At 41.3% G+C, this 17107-nt stretch overlaps 1 protein-coding gene across 6 annotated transcripts in view; it reads left to right on the forward strand.

The window, feature by feature from the left end:
* Nucleotides 1-8327: 8327 nt before the first annotated feature.
* LOC144138908 (uncharacterized) overlaps nt 8328-17107 on the forward strand; it is a 157960-nt gene continuing 149180 nt past the window's right edge. For all 6 annotated transcript variants that reach the window (XM_077671417.1, XM_077671419.1, XM_077671420.1 and 3 more), the window contains exons 1-3: nt 8328-8434; nt 11072-11110; nt 13197-13223. In XM_077671417.1, coding sequence (XP_077527543.1) covers nt 8383-8434; nt 11072-11110; nt 13197-13223 — 118 coding nt within the window. In that variant the 5' untranslated portion in view covers nt 8328-8382. The remainder of the gene's footprint in view (nt 8435-11071; nt 11111-13196; nt 13224-17107) is intronic.

Here is a 17107-nt window from a genome sequence, read left to right on the forward strand (position 1 = left end):
ATTCCTGTTTAGGCTTGATGGCACGCTGAATGTTGTTGACGCAGGTTAGTAACTGCAGTTCTTCAATAGCAGGCTTTCCAAGAAGTGGACAAAGCACTTCGTGAAGAACGTAGATATCTTGAGTTGTCTGGCGACCTTGATACGATAGGTGCAATCGGGCGACTCCCTGTATTGCCAATGGTCTCCCATCAGGCCCGTGGAGCGGTCGGCGTGGTTTAGACAGAACTGGCCTTTGCTCGAGTTGTCTAAACGTTTCAGGTGGTATCACCGTCTCGTCAGCGCCCGTGTCAATCTTGGATTTTAGGGGACGCCCTTCAACTATTACGGTTGCTTCCCAGTTTTTTGTCAATGAAGAGCTCACCGTGCCCAGCAATCCACTTTCGGTTCCATCATCTTGAGCTTGAACTGCGTCTACGCGTTTGGAAAGACAAACCGTTGCGTAGTGGCCCTTCTTCAGGCACGACTTGCATTTCTCATTCCGTGCTGGGCAAGCAGATCGTGGGTGACTTTTTCGCCCGCACCAACGGCAAAACTTGTTCACATGCTTCTTAACAAGCGGAGATGATGATCTAGTATTCTTACTACTAGAGCCAGAGAAGGGTTTCCGAGAGCCTTGCGACTTCTCCTGGTGGGCAAAGCCTACCTTGTTGACACTTGGTTGGGCATGATTAAGCTCTATCTGTTGCTGTCGCACCGTTTCGACTTGCCGCGTTGGGTTTAGGGCTTTCTGTAACGTCAGAACTGGGTCAAGGTGCAACTTCGCGGACAGCTGTCTGTCTCTGATGCCGACGACTAACCGATCACGGATAAACTCTTCTTGCAGGCTGCCGTACTCGCAGTGTTTGGAAAGAGCGTGAAGGGCTGTGGCGAATTCTTCTACAGACTCTGTCTCCTGTTGTATCCGAGTGTTGAAGCGTGCCCTTTCAAAGATGACGTTGCGACGCGGAATGAAGTATTTGTCAAATCGTTCCATCACAACGCTGAACGTTTTGAAGTCCTCACCTGTGAGGTTGAAAGTGCCAAAAATGTCCTCAGCCTGGTCACCCATGATGTACAGCAGGGCGTCGACTTGGTGTTCTTCAGGCTGGGCACTGAGGCCAGAAGAGGTGCTAAAACGTTCGAAGCGCTTCTTCCATTTCGGCCACTCGTTGGGCGACGAGAAGCAGAAGGCTTCCGGAGGGTGTATCGCGAACGAAGCCATTGACGCTGGTGCTGAGGTGGGTGCCGTGGCAGTCGGAGTGCCGGCCGTTCTGTTCGCTGCGTTGTCCAGGTTTGATGCCGTTCCAGGCGGATTCCTCCAATCAACTTGGCTTACGGATGATCGCGCACAACTTCTGACACCATGTGTAAGAGGGACACAGGTAAGACAAGTGGAAGAATATAAATCTTCGGGTATAACAATTACCTTAGGCCTCAACTGGACAACCCGTATAATAAACGCATGCTCTTCCGCACGTAAAAAACTAGGATTTCTAAAAGATCGACTGGCTAATACCTCCGTTCCCTAAAGCTGGAAGCACACAAAACAATGGTAAGACCATGCTTGGAGTACACCTGCGTAGTATGCGACCCTCACACAAAAAGGACTATACAAACCATTGAAAGAATTCAGCGCCAGGCAGTCCGTCTTTTAACACTAGTTATAGACGTCCCGATTTCCCCTCTATGATTTTGCAGTTCGCAGATCTTGAACCTCTTGGTGACAGACGACAATCTGCTCCTACTAACCTACTCCGTCCAATATATTTTTCTTAGCTAGAAATTAAAAAACGCCAGGTAATAACACGGTAAAATATTCTTCCAGGCCTTCCCGTCACAAGCATAGGTGCAGCATGAAGACAATCTTCGCAAGAACTATTATATATACTCTTTTTGCAGAAATTAATCTCTGAGGGTAATTTGTTGGCCGAAAACACAGCTCTACTTTACAATCCAACATAAAGTGCGCTTTGTTTTCTGCCTTTCACCATACTTTTTCAATAAACAACATGTTCTGTGCTTAAGAGTCTGGTGCTTTATTTTTGGATTGTGTTGCAGTGTCTGTACTCAGTCCTATGAAAACACGTAAAACTTGATGGTGGTTGACATATTTTTCTTACATGTGATGTATCCTTGGAACAATTTTGTTGTAAATTTGTTGTACCTTTGTTTTTCCTCCTAACGTGCTCGTACCTTTTCTGATTGGACCTCAAATTATTCGCAGTATATAATAATTAAATAATAAATAAAACACTGAAACGCTCGACGAGAAATGGAAACAAAGAATCCTGAGATAACACAGAGGTAGAAAACGGACACAATGTGTCTGAGATCAAAATGCGTCAGCAGACCTTCACGCGTAAAGCTTGGAAAGAAAAAAAGGATTAAGAAAGGAAATGGGGATTCCAGTGCCTTGTAACGCGAAGTACCATCACTTTGCCGGCATGGCTACCGCATGATAGAAAGCGGTGTAGAGGATGACTTATAGTTCCATCGAGAGATGATCTATGGAAAATTGAGGTAGCAGGGATATCAAAGGAAAGCCCGCACAATTGCAGGGATAGGAAGACCAAAGAACGTTTTACGTCTGATCAAGCGCACGTCAAAAGTTATCCGCATGTCAAAAGTTACCCGGTTGAGGGAGGACGAGGATCGCGCACTCGAAACCAGGCTTTGAGTACTCGCGGGGGATATGCTCGCCGGGGACATGCAGCCCAATGAGTGTCGTTGACCGCACGTGGATGATGTTTGCAGTAATATGGCAAGACCTAAGAAGACTTCATCAACTACCTTACCCATTTTTACCGCCACTATTTGTTTAAATCTTGTCAGCGTCTCGACGTTTCGCTGTGAAAACGACTTGGGACGTAACTAGCTCACCTCTAAGTGTACAATAAAAGATGCATTAGGTGTACACATAGATACTTGCCTGTTGCAGTTTTTTTAACCTATTTGCCCTCGTTAAAATTACGGCCAAGCTGCTAGGTGCCCGACATTAAGTGACTATTTCGTAATCCATATATTCGGTGTCACAGTTTTGCAAATTCGAACGTTGTTTTACCTTAAGGGCCATAACAAAAACAAGATTGTACTTATAGTGCAGGTCAATTTCGTGGCAACTCTGTAGTTTCTGTTCATTCTCGATAGCAAATTCTGTAGAATGCTCTGTTGGGCGAGTTGGTCCATGGTTTCAAAACATCAAAAAGACCTCAAAGGACGAGGACAGAGAAATACAGTAGACGCAGAGCGCTCTTCCAGTCTGCTGTGTTTCTCTGTCCTCGTTCTTTGCGCTTTTTTATTTTTTTAAAGCAAATTCTGTATACTTCCATTGAATGAAAACACTTCATGAAAAGGCCTGTCATCAAGCCAGCAATGCATTTTTTCAGTTTTTTAGAGATCAAGTTTTTGAGCCCTCTAATCGGCACTAACGGAGTTTAAGTACACTTTCTGAAAAATCCACACCCTGAACACCCTCTATTGCCGCCTAACGTAATATATTTTACCTTCCAGTGTTAATTGCCAGTACGCATGGAGGTTCATTCAATAATTTTAAGGGGGGCCTCGGCTGCCTAGAGATTTATTAGAAATTACCTTTGTAGTTAGCCGAGCGCGATGAAAAGCATCAGTGTTCTTCTGTGCAACTGTGGCCAGTGTAGCGACCATTGTGCCCTAAGCATTATTGAACTTGTCGGGTTTCTAGAATTTAGTTATGATAATATTTCCTATGATAGCTACGCCAATTTACGCGACGAACCCCTGGTGCTACCAGAAACCACCTTTGGCAAGTCCGGCTGTGTCTATATACTTTAAAAAAATTTACTAATGCCTGCGTGGTCTTACAAACATTTGACCCAGGACAGTAACGCCTAAAATCAGCGAGATAGTGGATCTCCGCATTTCTGCACGCTTTCCGTGATGCATTCCTTTAATTCGTCGTCTGGCCACTTAGTATGGCTGCCCCAAAATACCAATTGCCGATTGCTGGTGACCTACGTTATCAGGGTAGTGGTTATATTTTCGTCTGTCAATGTCCATCAATGTTTCTCTACATTTCATTAGAAAAAAAGGAACAATGCCCATCTAAGATTAATAAGGGGAGAGCTTAAATTTCCCTGTGCACCTCTTCACCGTGCGTGCGTGTGTTTGCCGTTGCAAATTGCCTAGTGTACCATCGAAATGGTGGTGATAGGTCTGAGACAATTTTGTTACCCCGAAATTATTCCTTGCGCTAGTCACAGCACTATTTCAAAAACACATTTTACCACAAATTCTCTCTCAGTTTTCTTGATGATGATACGTATTTTATAATTCCGGTTTTCGCCCCTATGCAAAGTACTGGGTCGCGCCTTCCTTGTGAATACCTGAAAACACCATTATGCGTCTTGTATAGACCGCATGAGCACATGCTACATCTGTTGGAAAATTTTGTTACAAATTGCGTTTGATCACTTTGGTTTTCTTCACCGCTTTATACCACCATTTGGCTACGTGACACCCAAGGACACTGCAATTCAGAACTTTCTTGGCGTATGACATTTCCTGTCGCAGGTACCGAATGCAGATAATTTGGGACCTTCAACTAACCCGTCAGATATCAGATTACTTGATTCAATGTGCGTTGATTTGTTTTCTCACGCATTACCGAAACTTTTTGACTGTTAAAAGAATAACTAGCAGGCTTTTAGTACCCGACTATGTCACAATTTTGTACAATGTTACTTGGTTCACTTCATAACCACGAGCGGCTAACACAGATCACTTGGTTCGTTGGTGTGCCAAACAAACATACATGTACCCCTTGGAATCGTGTTACTGGCCTCTTAGAGTTTCAACCTAGGCAAATTGCATATGTAGACAAGCAATAAATAAAAAGGACACCACTAGACATCTACCTTGTACAAAAATTGTATTTCTCGTAAAAAACTTTAGTTATATTATTATAAACAATCACACAATACGAATACTCTATCGCCACCATCACGAGACACCTCCGACTGCGCGAATTTCAACGTGTGCACACTACTGCCATATTCACACTGAAACATCGCTCACAAGTTTTTAGTAACAATGGAAAACACACCACATAGGTGAAGCCTTTACAAGAATTTGCGTCATGGCTTGACTCATGATAGGGCTTTAAAAATCGCGATAGATCTTTGTCTCAATCCTTTTTATACAAGTTTTCCCAAGAACGTTTCTATATGGTTGGCCCCCCAAAGGACCTTCTTATGAATCTTGTAAACACGTAAAGATTGAGCTCAGCGAGTAAATGCCACCAACTTCAACAGTCTGAGCTAAGTTTCTGTACTCCAACTTATCAAGGCTTGTGACAACTTATGAGTTACACCGCTACCCTAAAACAACATTGTAAATTTGACGTTGTCGTCACAAAATAAAAAGGGCACAAAAGTTTCAGGAAATATATTTATGCACTGTATTTTGTTTTTGTACATTACCAACAATCTCTACACTACAGAATCAATAACAATATGATTCTTACTACCGTAGTACTCTCCTCGGGGCGTTAAAATAAAAATTGTAGGTTTTGATAGAGTACCAGGCGCTAATGGTGACGTTTCCAACGATGCGGTGGGGTTCTTGGAGAAGTAAAGTTTATTGGATGCGAACTTTTGCTCAACAATGAACGTAAACAATGCACTAAAGTAGAGAAGTCGCTCAGAAGGGTGGCATGCGCAGATGAACGTCGGCGAATAACATTCAGTGGTGTTTGCACTGCGAGCATTCCTTTACCTCACCATTTGTTTAAAGTAACATACTGAAGCGTTTCTTCATCGTACAACCTGTTGAAAAGCCGGACTTGCTCTGCATGCTTTAACCTATGTTCCGTGTCCTCGCCAGGGTATGATGGAACGATAGCTGCTGCAGTGTTCCAGCAAAACTACAGGGGAAGTGAATTTGTTCGCCGTTGTACCAGTATCGACGGATTCTTTATTAACTTTCTATGCCAGTAGTCCAACGCAGTTCGAATACCTGGCTGATAGTGGCTAACACGGGTCGAGCAGGCTTGGAGAATTTAAGGGAATTTAGGGTGCATGTACGCAGAACCTCTACTAGATGTGACGTATCCAAGGACGATGCGGGATTCTTGCAACAACTAAGTTTACTGAACTGTTCCTGTACTGCGCAACAAATTCAGAGAATTTAAGAACGGCAAGGAAGAAGTCAGCTGAGTGTGGTTTACAGATGATCGGCGGTGAATCGAATGTCTTGCCATTGGTCGCGTGGTAATTAGTCTATAGGCCTGATTGTGTCTGAAACCGACGAATTAGATCCAAAACACTGCCGATCAAACACCAACTTTCTTGTTTGGCGATGACCAAGCGAAACACTCCCCCTATAAAGTAAGATACGCTATACAGAGTACGAAAAACAAAAGGGAACACGCATTTAGTTTCAAAAACAGATCAGACAGCCGGGCAGGGCCAGACCATGTCCACAAACACAAAATAAAAAAAAGTCATGGTTCAAGCTAATATATTACGTTCATAGAGCAGTTTAAGTGTGAGGCGACTTTTTTCAAGATATCACCAGGGAATAAATTGAATTGATATAAAAACTCATGTTCACTATCGTCGTTTGAAAGAAGTGTTTGTGCTGTAATATAACAGGAAGCATAACAAGTAACACTGCATCCTTGAAGAGGTAGAAAGAACGCTTTTACGGAATGGACGCTGGCATTTTTTTGTATGTACGCATAATAATTTAATGTATTGTATCAGTTAATCCTGTTCTACATGGTCCGAATTTTGCCTGAGAATCCGCAGCTGCGGCAACCTTCGTGCTGAAAAACGACCAATATCAGTTGCTTTGGCGCATTTTCAGATGTTTCAAATGCTGTAACATCTCGCGTGAACGCCGAATGGCATTCGGCTATTTGTCATATGACTGAAATGAGGAAAATAGATCATTTTGCCACACTAGTGGTGTCGACGCTGCGAATTCGCAGACGCAATGCACACCATGTCGGGCAGGCTTCAGGCAATAGCAAGCGTCCTGTTGTCCCATCCTTTACCCTATGCATGTGTTTTGCCCTGAAATGTATCCCATATCAATCTAACACAGCCTTGTAGAGTACGCACGCGCACAAAATTGTGCACTTGCATTTTAAGGCAAAGTGCTAGAAACAACGTTTTACTCAATTTTGAATGACTATGTTTGAACTGACTGTTCTTCTGTTCTAATCAATGGTTCATATGTTCTCGGACTTATTCTACTGGCTTTTTTCGATTTGGGCGGGTTGTTTCTAGAAGACAAGTTATTTATAAAATATTTTTTGGAAGAAATTCTGAACAGAACCTGACTCTACGTCAATTGAAAAGGTTTTGTTGTTATCATGCTAAGGATGAAGTTTGCGTAGTTCATCACATTCGGGCATAACACATATGCTGTGCATCTTATGTGCTCCGCGTGAAAAATAAATTAAATAGCGTATGCGTGTGGCCCATATAAGCGTGATATATACATACGCTACAGTGGCCTCCTGATGTACAAGTCCTGTTCTTTTCGCAATTTTGTTCTTCCCTTTTCTCCCATCCGTGTTAAATTATAACGTTTTTGTGAGACAGATTTTTGAAATGGTTGGTATTTTTTATTTTCTGTGCCTTTTTTTTAATTGTAGATAGTTTGTACAGGAACTGAGGTAGGAGATTTGGTGACCTAAATAAAAATACCCGGTGCCTAACTAGCCCAGGGTTAGGCTATGTTTTTGAAATTATTGCTTGGGCATTGTCACCAAAAAATATTACCCGCAAACGAAAAGCTTTTTTTTCTAGATATGCAATTAAAACTCATGTAAATGTCAAAAAGCACCGTGTAAAATCTTGTTACCCTTTTCAGCAAAAACAATTTGGTGCGATGTTTTTGCTATGCAATCAGCCTGAAAAACTATCCAAGTTCTCACAGGAAACGAAATATAACACACACATGTATTTCCAAATAGACTTCCGCGCTTAGTTAGGAAAGCATATTTGGAGAACAACTTCATGTGAAACATGGCTACAGACAACATCATCTTTGTATTGCAAGACGTAGGCAGGTAACTGGTGTACTTTGGTTGCAGTTTACCAGAAAAGTAAAGTACTGCTGGTTGACGACTATATTGTTCTGTGTCCAGGTCCCGCATTCTCCTTGATGGATTAGGGAAGCTGTATGATCTTTCCCGTATTTTTGGCAAAATGCCAAAAACGTCTTCGCGCAAGTTGTTTTTTTTTATTTTGAAAGAAAAAGCCGGGCTGTTACAGATTAATCTTTGTCACTGCTTTGTGCATCAGGAAAACCTTAGTTTTTATATAAACACCCAAGCAGTGCTTCAAAATCAAATGGAAAGGGCGAGTTCTTACTATAGTCCATGCTCTCAAGCCTAAATTAGACGCAGTACTCAGAATGCCGCGGGTTGGCTTATTGTTCACGACGCTGGTCCTTGTGGTGAGCTCAGGTGTGTAATTGTTGAAATTACCAAAATTCTAGTTTTTCAGTGTTACACTAGAAATGCTAGTCTTGTTAATATATGATCCCGCTGCAATTATTATCTAATGCACGTTGTAAAATACACGCGCGTACTACTCACCTCCACTTATTTGCCAAGCTTCAATGTTCTGCCTTCAAAGACAGTTGTCGCAATTCTGGAACGCCCAAGTTTACCTAAAACAAATTTATGGCTGTTATTCAAAATGATTCCCCTCAAGAGCACTGATCAGGTCGCAAGTAGGACAAGTGTAGAAACACCGTAACCACAACGGCGCACAGCTTGGCCGTTCACAAGCATCTATAGATGAGCACTATCCAATTAATTTCGAATAACATCAAATACTTCAGTCACATTTCAATAGCACCGGCTGCTTTTATAGTACATATTATTCGCGCTGAAATTTGTTCTCCCTAGATACCAATAGGTTTAAAAAACTAACGCATCGTGTTCCACTCAAACTAATCATTTTAGAATATTATAAAACACTCTAGGCCACCTACAGTAAAAAAAAGTATTTCCTTTTTTATGGCAAGCGAGAAATTGCTTTTTTGTAAAATACACCTGAAAGACTGGTACGATGCTCCGCGCATACTGCACAAATAGAAAGACTGAAAGTGCAACCGTAGTTACGAAAGCAATTTAAAATGCCCCAGCTCTCTCAGGACCTGTTTGCAGCGAGACACCAACAATTAAGATAAATTCAAATAGGCTTGCACCGGTGCGACGATGTATTATTGCACACACACATACAAAATATTCAAGACACCGCGTAGTTCAAAGAGCAGTAGCACGGTATCGGAACAGAAGCTTCATGTAACGCAGAAACGGCACACTGCAATGCCAGAATGCCAGAAGAGGCATAAAAGACACCTGTACATAAGAAGTGGCAGCAAAAAAGTCTTTTAACAGGGGAGCTGTTTAAGCTTGTGCATGGCCAGTTGCGTTAGCAAAAGAAATACCCAAAAAAACTGCATCGCCTATATGGGGTGCATTTCCGCAGACAGGACATTATAATAGGGAATCCGGCTTCCCCGTTGGCGCTAGTGCTAGCGCTGGGAGCATATGCGCATGCTCACGCTTTTCAATACCATTATAATGTTGAAAGTCTTCCTTGGGCTGCCAATGCGCAAAATATTGGTGCAGCATGCGCTAGTGGTGCAACGCTGGGTAAACAGTGAGCTGGGCGTCAGCATAGATTCCGTTCAATCTAAACTAACATTGCGTGTGGGAAACTTCGGCCAAGCACAAATTTTCAAATTCCGCACTGGTGCTCTACTCTAAACCCAAAATATTCAACGTTCACTCTGCAGTGTACCCGACAAAGCATAGAATTTGTAAACATTTGGTGTAAACATTCCGATTAAGAATTTCAATCATTGACGCATTCACGTACACCAGTTTGGATGTGTATTGTGTAGGTGGCAAGTATTGCAATGAAAGGAAACAGTTCTGCATTAAAAGGGGGGCGTGAAATCAAGTGTACATTTTTATTCCTTCGGTGTTTATAGCATGACTGCGCAACGCTAGTGGGTGCTAGGATACCGCCATAACTAATTGATGTAAATTATACAGCATAAGCGCTCCCGGACTTCCAACTAATAACCAATGCTAACGTGATGAGGAACGCATTTTATAGGGCTGAGATCTAAAGTGAAAAATGCGTCATGGGGTTTTTGCGTTATTCTTAAGTATATATTGTCATTTACTCCAAAATCTGGAAGTTCATGCTTGTGTTATTCCTTCCTACTTTCTTGCATTGAATAGTGTATCTCCACAAAAATGTCCAACGTACTTGCAACACCGCATAGCTCCTATTCCGCACTGTCAGCCGCTTAAATGGCTGTTTGTAGAGCCGAGGTACAGTTCATGTCCGGCCTTGTGGTTATAAGTAAAATTTGCTCATTATTTTGACGAGAAGCCTCGATTGCGTTCCTCAACTGAGGAAAACTAAAATTGTGGAATATTTTCGCTCGTGAAAACAGAAAGCTAACTTTATGAATCACATTAAATTAACAACACGACGTTTACTGTTAAACACGCATACACTGCTAACAAAAATTACCTTCATTCCGCTGACTGCAAACAGAGCCTTGTTTTAGGATATTACTGTAAAATAGGTTGGTAATCATATTCGAGGTAATAAATGCTAAAGTGTATTTAAAACTTCTTGCTACAAATGGCATCATATAAAGCAAAGTTATCAAAAAATAAGCAGAGAACCGTCATGAAAAATTCGCATAAAACTGTCCATTTGGTAAGTAAAAAAAGAGTTATGAATGAAAAAATAAGTAAGAATTCCCCTTCTACGTCATTTACATAGCAACGGCGCCCGACAATGAAAGCCGATATATAAATGCTTTATGCAGTGGTCAATTAAAGGACTTCCTGCTTTTCTTCCGAAAATGTACTCTACTTCTTGGAAAGCGATTTGAAACTGTTCTCTTTCATTTTGGGAAAACTTTGTTGATGAGACGAGTGGTTCACGAGTTTTTTTTTTAATTTATCCACGAGCTCAAATTGCTGATTCAAGTGTCCGCGTTCTTGTAGTGCGAAAAATTGTACCCTGTATAAGAACATGAATGTTTCCAAAATAATTTTTTACAGCTCAAGGATCGCAATTAGAGGCGGAGGCATCAAGTAACTGTAAGAAAGTGCTCCGTTTCTTTGGTTTTCCTTTGGTGTACTGCTTGCGCTTAACTATTGTGCTTCTATACAGTTCCGTAGTGCCAATGTTCTTTGCGCGATAAATATTTTTGTTCACACCAAATGAATAGGAAGCGAAGAAAATAAAGTATCGATTTTGTTGTTTGAAGCTCTTCTATATACAGCCAAAACTGTATTTACAGAGTTTAGGGTACACGCCAAATATTTGGTTAAACCGAGAACTATGGTAAATCGTGTAAGGCATTTCTTCTTCACTTTATTCGGTACATTCGATTGTATACTGTAGCGAAAGCTTTGGCGGCGTAGTATTTGTGAAGCGTAAATTCCCTGAAAATAAAATTCCGGCCAGCGCCTACGGAAACACCCCGCGAAAATTTTTACCTGAAAAACAATGGCTTCCTGAAGGGACAAAACTTTATTCCTCGCCAAATCAGTCAGTGGTCTTTGCTTGCTTGGGTTTTGTAAACAACAGCCGCGCAAATTTTTTGTAAGCTCATAGTCCATTTAAAGAACAGCGCCAGTGCTGAGAGAACGAAACTTTTTTTACTGCTTGCGCAATCTCGTGAACTCAATTAAAAATTACAATTGCAGTTTTACTCCGCGGAGTTTTGTCAAAACCTGGACAAAGGGGCTCCGCGGTGTTATCTTTGGCGCACCGTGAATCAGTTTTGATACGTTCTCTGCAAAATAGATCAAAAGTTACTACTTTTGAACTTCATTTCTTGAGTAGAAGTTCCTTAAACCGCCAAAGATATTGATATTGATTTCGTTATTTGGAGTTAGTCGAGGCATTGGACTCCATGGGCGTCGAAGGAAGATCGGAATATATTCGTTAAATATGAACTTTTGTTAAATCGGGTGTCGGTAAATCTGGTTTCGTTAAACCGAGTTTTGACGGTATCATTTACCTTGTTGCACTCTACATCAGTTTTTTGGGAGTAAAGCAAAGATAACGTTATTGTGACCAACGATATGTACTTCATTTTTTTTTGGAATACATTATAATTATCAAGTTTTCTGCTCACAAATTTGTTTATCGCTACCTTGAAATGTGACCTGTGCATCTTATTGCTACCATTGTAATGCTGGGTAGCTGGTAAGAGCATTAATTTTCTGGAATGTATCTAAATATAAATTTTGATGTTGGTGAAACCCAAGAAACTAGGACGCATGTTCAGATATTGTTTTGCCGTGTTTTTTGTGTACGTGCCCGGGCTTTATTGACAAACCTTACTCCATAAACATTTATCGTGTATATCTGATTAACAAAAATTGTGATGCTTTTTATTACTACCCTATAGCGACCTGTTTTATAAGCTGAGACGTAAGGTGGAGCACATGGCGACTAGTATAAACCACTACCATTATTCACATTTAAACTCAGTACAGTTTTTATGTTACATAAACGACTTATAAATATTACGTAAAATATTCATCAGAGAGAATTAGAAAGTTACGATCCTAGCTATTTACATCTATAGCATGGCTCCATTTATACAGGTCCAAACGATATTACTTTCAATGTTCGAGCGTTTTCAGAAAACGTCTGGTAGTTCGTTTTAAACAAATACCACCAAGAAATTGAGAGACCTCACTAATGAGTAAATAAAAAAACTACAAACTACCACAACACAAGAGCAGAAAGACGTCCAAGAGACCTCATAAAATGTATTCTAGACGAACAGTACTGCTTCTTATTTCCTGTAAACCGTTTAAATATGGGAGTGCTAGATAAATGTTTGCTATCAGGTATTTGCAACAAAGACCACCTGAGCAAAAGTGCTGGTGTTTTCTTTTTTATAATTTGGCACCAGCAAGCAATTTGAAAACAGACAGGAAGATTCTAAACACCGTATAGCGCAGTAGGCAAGACACAGGACGAAGGGGACACGGACGAGCGCTAGGAATGGACGAGGAAGATTCGTTCATACCAGAAAATCAACTACTGCGTCTGTTGAAATGAAGTCCAATTGTAATTCATATTACACTAGCAGCCCTTTATGTTTTTATTGTGTGTTGCGCATGCCATACGGACTCTTCGATTTTGAATTATGGTCTTTTGCAGCATCATCTGAAGATACAGTTTCAAGAGGTTCGTATAAAGCAACCGCTACAATAGAAATGTCGATTTCTCATGCTATGATTCGCGCATATACGCAGTGGGAAACTGTACATTGCAAAATACAACAGTGAAGGGCGCAAACAAGAAACTTTCATTGAAAAGCAGCCAATGTAATTGCGAAAAATGCACGGGTGGGTAACTATAATTTTGACCCTTGTGGAATATTTTCAAAATGTGCATTTTTGCCATTAGAAGATTTGCCTATGAAAATGAAACAGAAATGATATTTATTGGGCATTACTGATTCCAGCGCTAGAATATAGAGTCTGCTTCCTGGTTAATAAAAATATCAATTCTTTTGCTTTATGGATGAAACTTTGTATATCACTGAAAATCAGCCTCAGTAGTAATTGCACTTTTATGCACCTCGTTTATGCTTCAGCCCGAAAGGTACTGTGTGTTTTAGAGCCTTTATGACGGGGCTTGTGGAACGAAGCGTATGAAAATAGACTGGTTAAAACGTTTCGGCCATTATGTAAACACGAATGTAGGCAAAAGATGAAATTTAAGAAAGAAAACCTACAGATACGCTGCCAGTACGGTCGTGAGTTGTAGTGCATAATATCCTTCCATAACTATCCATTGGATCTATCGAAATTATTCGAACTAAGGAAAGTTAGTTACATTCGTTCCTACAACAAGGCATCTACAAAAAAAGCTTAACACAGCAAATCCTAAACGCAAACAAGATGAAGCTCATTGTTGGCCGACAGAACGTTTGTATTGAGAGGCAATAAGTGCGAGTATTCGTAAACATGAACCTGATGATAAAAGTACCCGAGAGAATTCATGCCAAGTTATCAGCCAGTAAATTCTGGGCATGCATAAAAACTTTACTCAGTAACACAACCTGAAAGGTTCATTAGTGCTGAACAATACCTGGCAACAGCACTAGAGCGAACGAAGTAAGCGAAAGCCGCAAGAAAAAGAGATCACCCAGACCAAGATAGAGATACTAACACGAATGGTCCCGCCGGGGTGGCTCAGTGGCTATGGCATTGTACTGCTGAGCACTAGGATGCAGGTTCGATTTGCTGCCGTGGCCACCGCTTTTCTGATGGAGGCGAAAAGCGAAAACACCCGTGTGTTCGAGACTTCGGCGCAGGTTAAAGATCCTCTGGTTGTCAAAATTATTCCTTAGCCTTCTACTACGGCGCGCTGCATTGCCTGTGTAGCGCCGGCGCGTTAAACCCTAGAATCGCCTTAGGTAACTCTGACGGTATCAATATACAATAATGCGAATCTTCCCTGAACGTTCTCCTTTGGTGGAAAATTTAATCTCATTCGAATCTACAACAAGACCGGTTAGAAAAATCCTAAACCACAAAGCAGCTTTCCCTTTTCTGTATGAAGATTATCTGCTGCTGCATTATTAAAATGCAATATACCACCTAGCAGATGTATAGAGAAAATACTTCTGAAAAATCAATCAAATTTTTTCTCAATTGCTATACACATCCGGAGAGTAAACGTAACCCTCAATGAGCCTAGAAATTTCCAAAAACTGGCGGGTTCACGCGGCAAGGCTTTAGTACTAGCAGGAAACGATCCATATATAAATTACCTTCTAAAGACTGTTCGAAGGCAAATGCAAGACGAAAACACCGACGAGAATCACGTACGAGAGCAGTTAAAAAGTGCGCAAACACTCAGGCAGCGGCAGAAGGAAACTGAATCTTTTTTCTGATATTTTTAATCATTTTGTGCGAGTTACTTTTAAGAAAGAGTAAAGCGAAGGTTTCAGGGCTGCGAACAAAGGACAGTACTGCGTTGGCTTGAAGTATCTTGATGACACTCTAAGTTCTAGGAAATATTTGATGACCTATACCGTAAATGGTTCTCAGCAGGGTCATAATGCATCAAGAAATCAAAACTAATGCACACAAGGTACGATAAAATATTCTCGTTTTGTCATGGAACGAAACTACTCAAACGTAATTAATATTACCTACTTCCACATGTTGTCGAACTGATACTACAGGCAGGAAAATACCTGGAAAAGAATAGCTTTAGGCTGACGATGGTCGCAAGCACCCTCCAGGTATAAAAAGTACGTTGGCTGTACCAAGCTAACGTAACGTATACAACAAATGCGCACAACTGGTGTCGGCTTATTCGGAAAGTATTGGGCACCTTGCTACGAGATTTGAAGAAAGCACGTGTAAGCCGGAGGGCCATTAGGGTAAATATTACTAGTAGGGATAGCACCGGGCAGCAAGAAACGGTTGTTCTATATCAGAGAGAAAACTCTAAGCAAGATATTGTACGTCAAATAAAACACAATATGAACATGTTGGCAGGCATTGGGGAGGACTGAAAGCCAATATACCACCAGGTGTGAACAGTGCTGCCTAGCTAGTGGTATTTCTGGAATTAACCTCACAGTTCCTGAATGATTAGCAGGAAGTTTTCACTGAACTAGGTCATAATGCAGAAGGGTAGCTTTCGCGCTAAGCGTACTGTACAGTAGCTTTGGATTGAACCTGTGCGCGTAAGCACTCAAAAAAAATACATCATGCTGCAGGGCCAAAGGTCACATTCGTACAGATTTAAGATATCAATAACTTCTGGGTGCACGGTTCCGTCGTAGGTGTTTTTTACCCATTCAAAAAGATGTAGCGCTCAGCCTTTGGGTTTTGTACTCATCAACTGCTCTATACGGGGTGGCAGAGTATGTTTTGTTTCTGAACGATCGTTACAGTGTTTTGTAACGAGGGTTTGCATGTTTTTCACGCAGAACGAAGAACCTTTCCGATTTCAGACGGTGCATTACCTATACAGAAAAAAACCCAATAAGGTTACCGCCAGTCTTTATTACCTCACAGATAAACCTTATGCAAATGCCTTACTCGGTTCCTGCATTTTGTGCTAGCATCAGTGGCCGAATGCCTCTAAGCGATGTTGCTAATGATGCGGTGAGCATTAAAGACTGTAACACCGAGACAGCAGCAAGCATGCCAGGACTATCTTGAAGTAGCCCCCCCTCCCACCCCCCCATCCTTGCACTTTTAATGTCCATGCGCTATCCTTATACACGCCATATTCGGGTGCAGTGCTGTTACAATAAACAAATTCTTCCAGTTTTTTTTTTCTTTTTAGAACACGCTCCCACGTTTCGTACAACTGTTGGAGCTGTACGATGCGAATATCTGCCAGTACTGCGCAGATTTTCATTTAATTATTATTCGGTAGGATAGGGTGTTCCTGCTTTACACAATGTTTCTAATCAGTACGATGCCCTGGCGTAAACGTAAGATTAGTTGTCTCAGGCTCTGCGTCCTTATTCCAGCTGCTATACTTCAACGTGTGCAATGTTCACCGCTCTGGTTTCTGAGCCCCTCGTGCCACTTTCAGCCGCATAGTTTCTTTTTCTTGCTGTTCGTTGCTTCGTGCGCTGTATAATGGTTCCAACTGCATGGTGGATGCTATAGGCTGCTAAGAATCAATTCTGTTATAACTGTGTTTTTTTACACTTGTTTATGCTTGGCAAAACAAAGTTTCTAAGAAAACACTCCTTGGCATACACCCCCTTTACCCAGTGCGCATAAAATTACTTTGTTTCTGACAACCTTTGCGCGTAGCGGTGAGAATGCAAATATAGGCCAAGGTTAACCTCACATACGTTTTAAAGTCCTGCTCGTAACTTTGAAGCTATTGATATCTTGGGAAATAAGAAATTGTTTTCCAATAAACAAACCCTGAGGGGAAGTTACTCCAGTGCGATGGACGGCACAAACGCTCCTGAATGACCTAAATTAAGGAGACACGAATTCTTTTTGCCATCTTGCCTAAAAGCTTATCCTTTCATGCAATACGTTGACCAATGATTTATGATTACTATGCGCAGAGTGAAT

Source organism: Haemaphysalis longicornis, unplaced genomic scaffold (assembly GCF_048455015.1).
Source record: "Haemaphysalis longicornis isolate Haplotype H1 unplaced genomic scaffold, Haemaphysalis longicornis Haplotype H1 scaffold_5, whole genome shotgun sequence".
Taxonomy (NCBI): Eukaryota; Metazoa; Arthropoda; class Arachnida; order Ixodida; family Ixodidae; genus Haemaphysalis; species Haemaphysalis longicornis.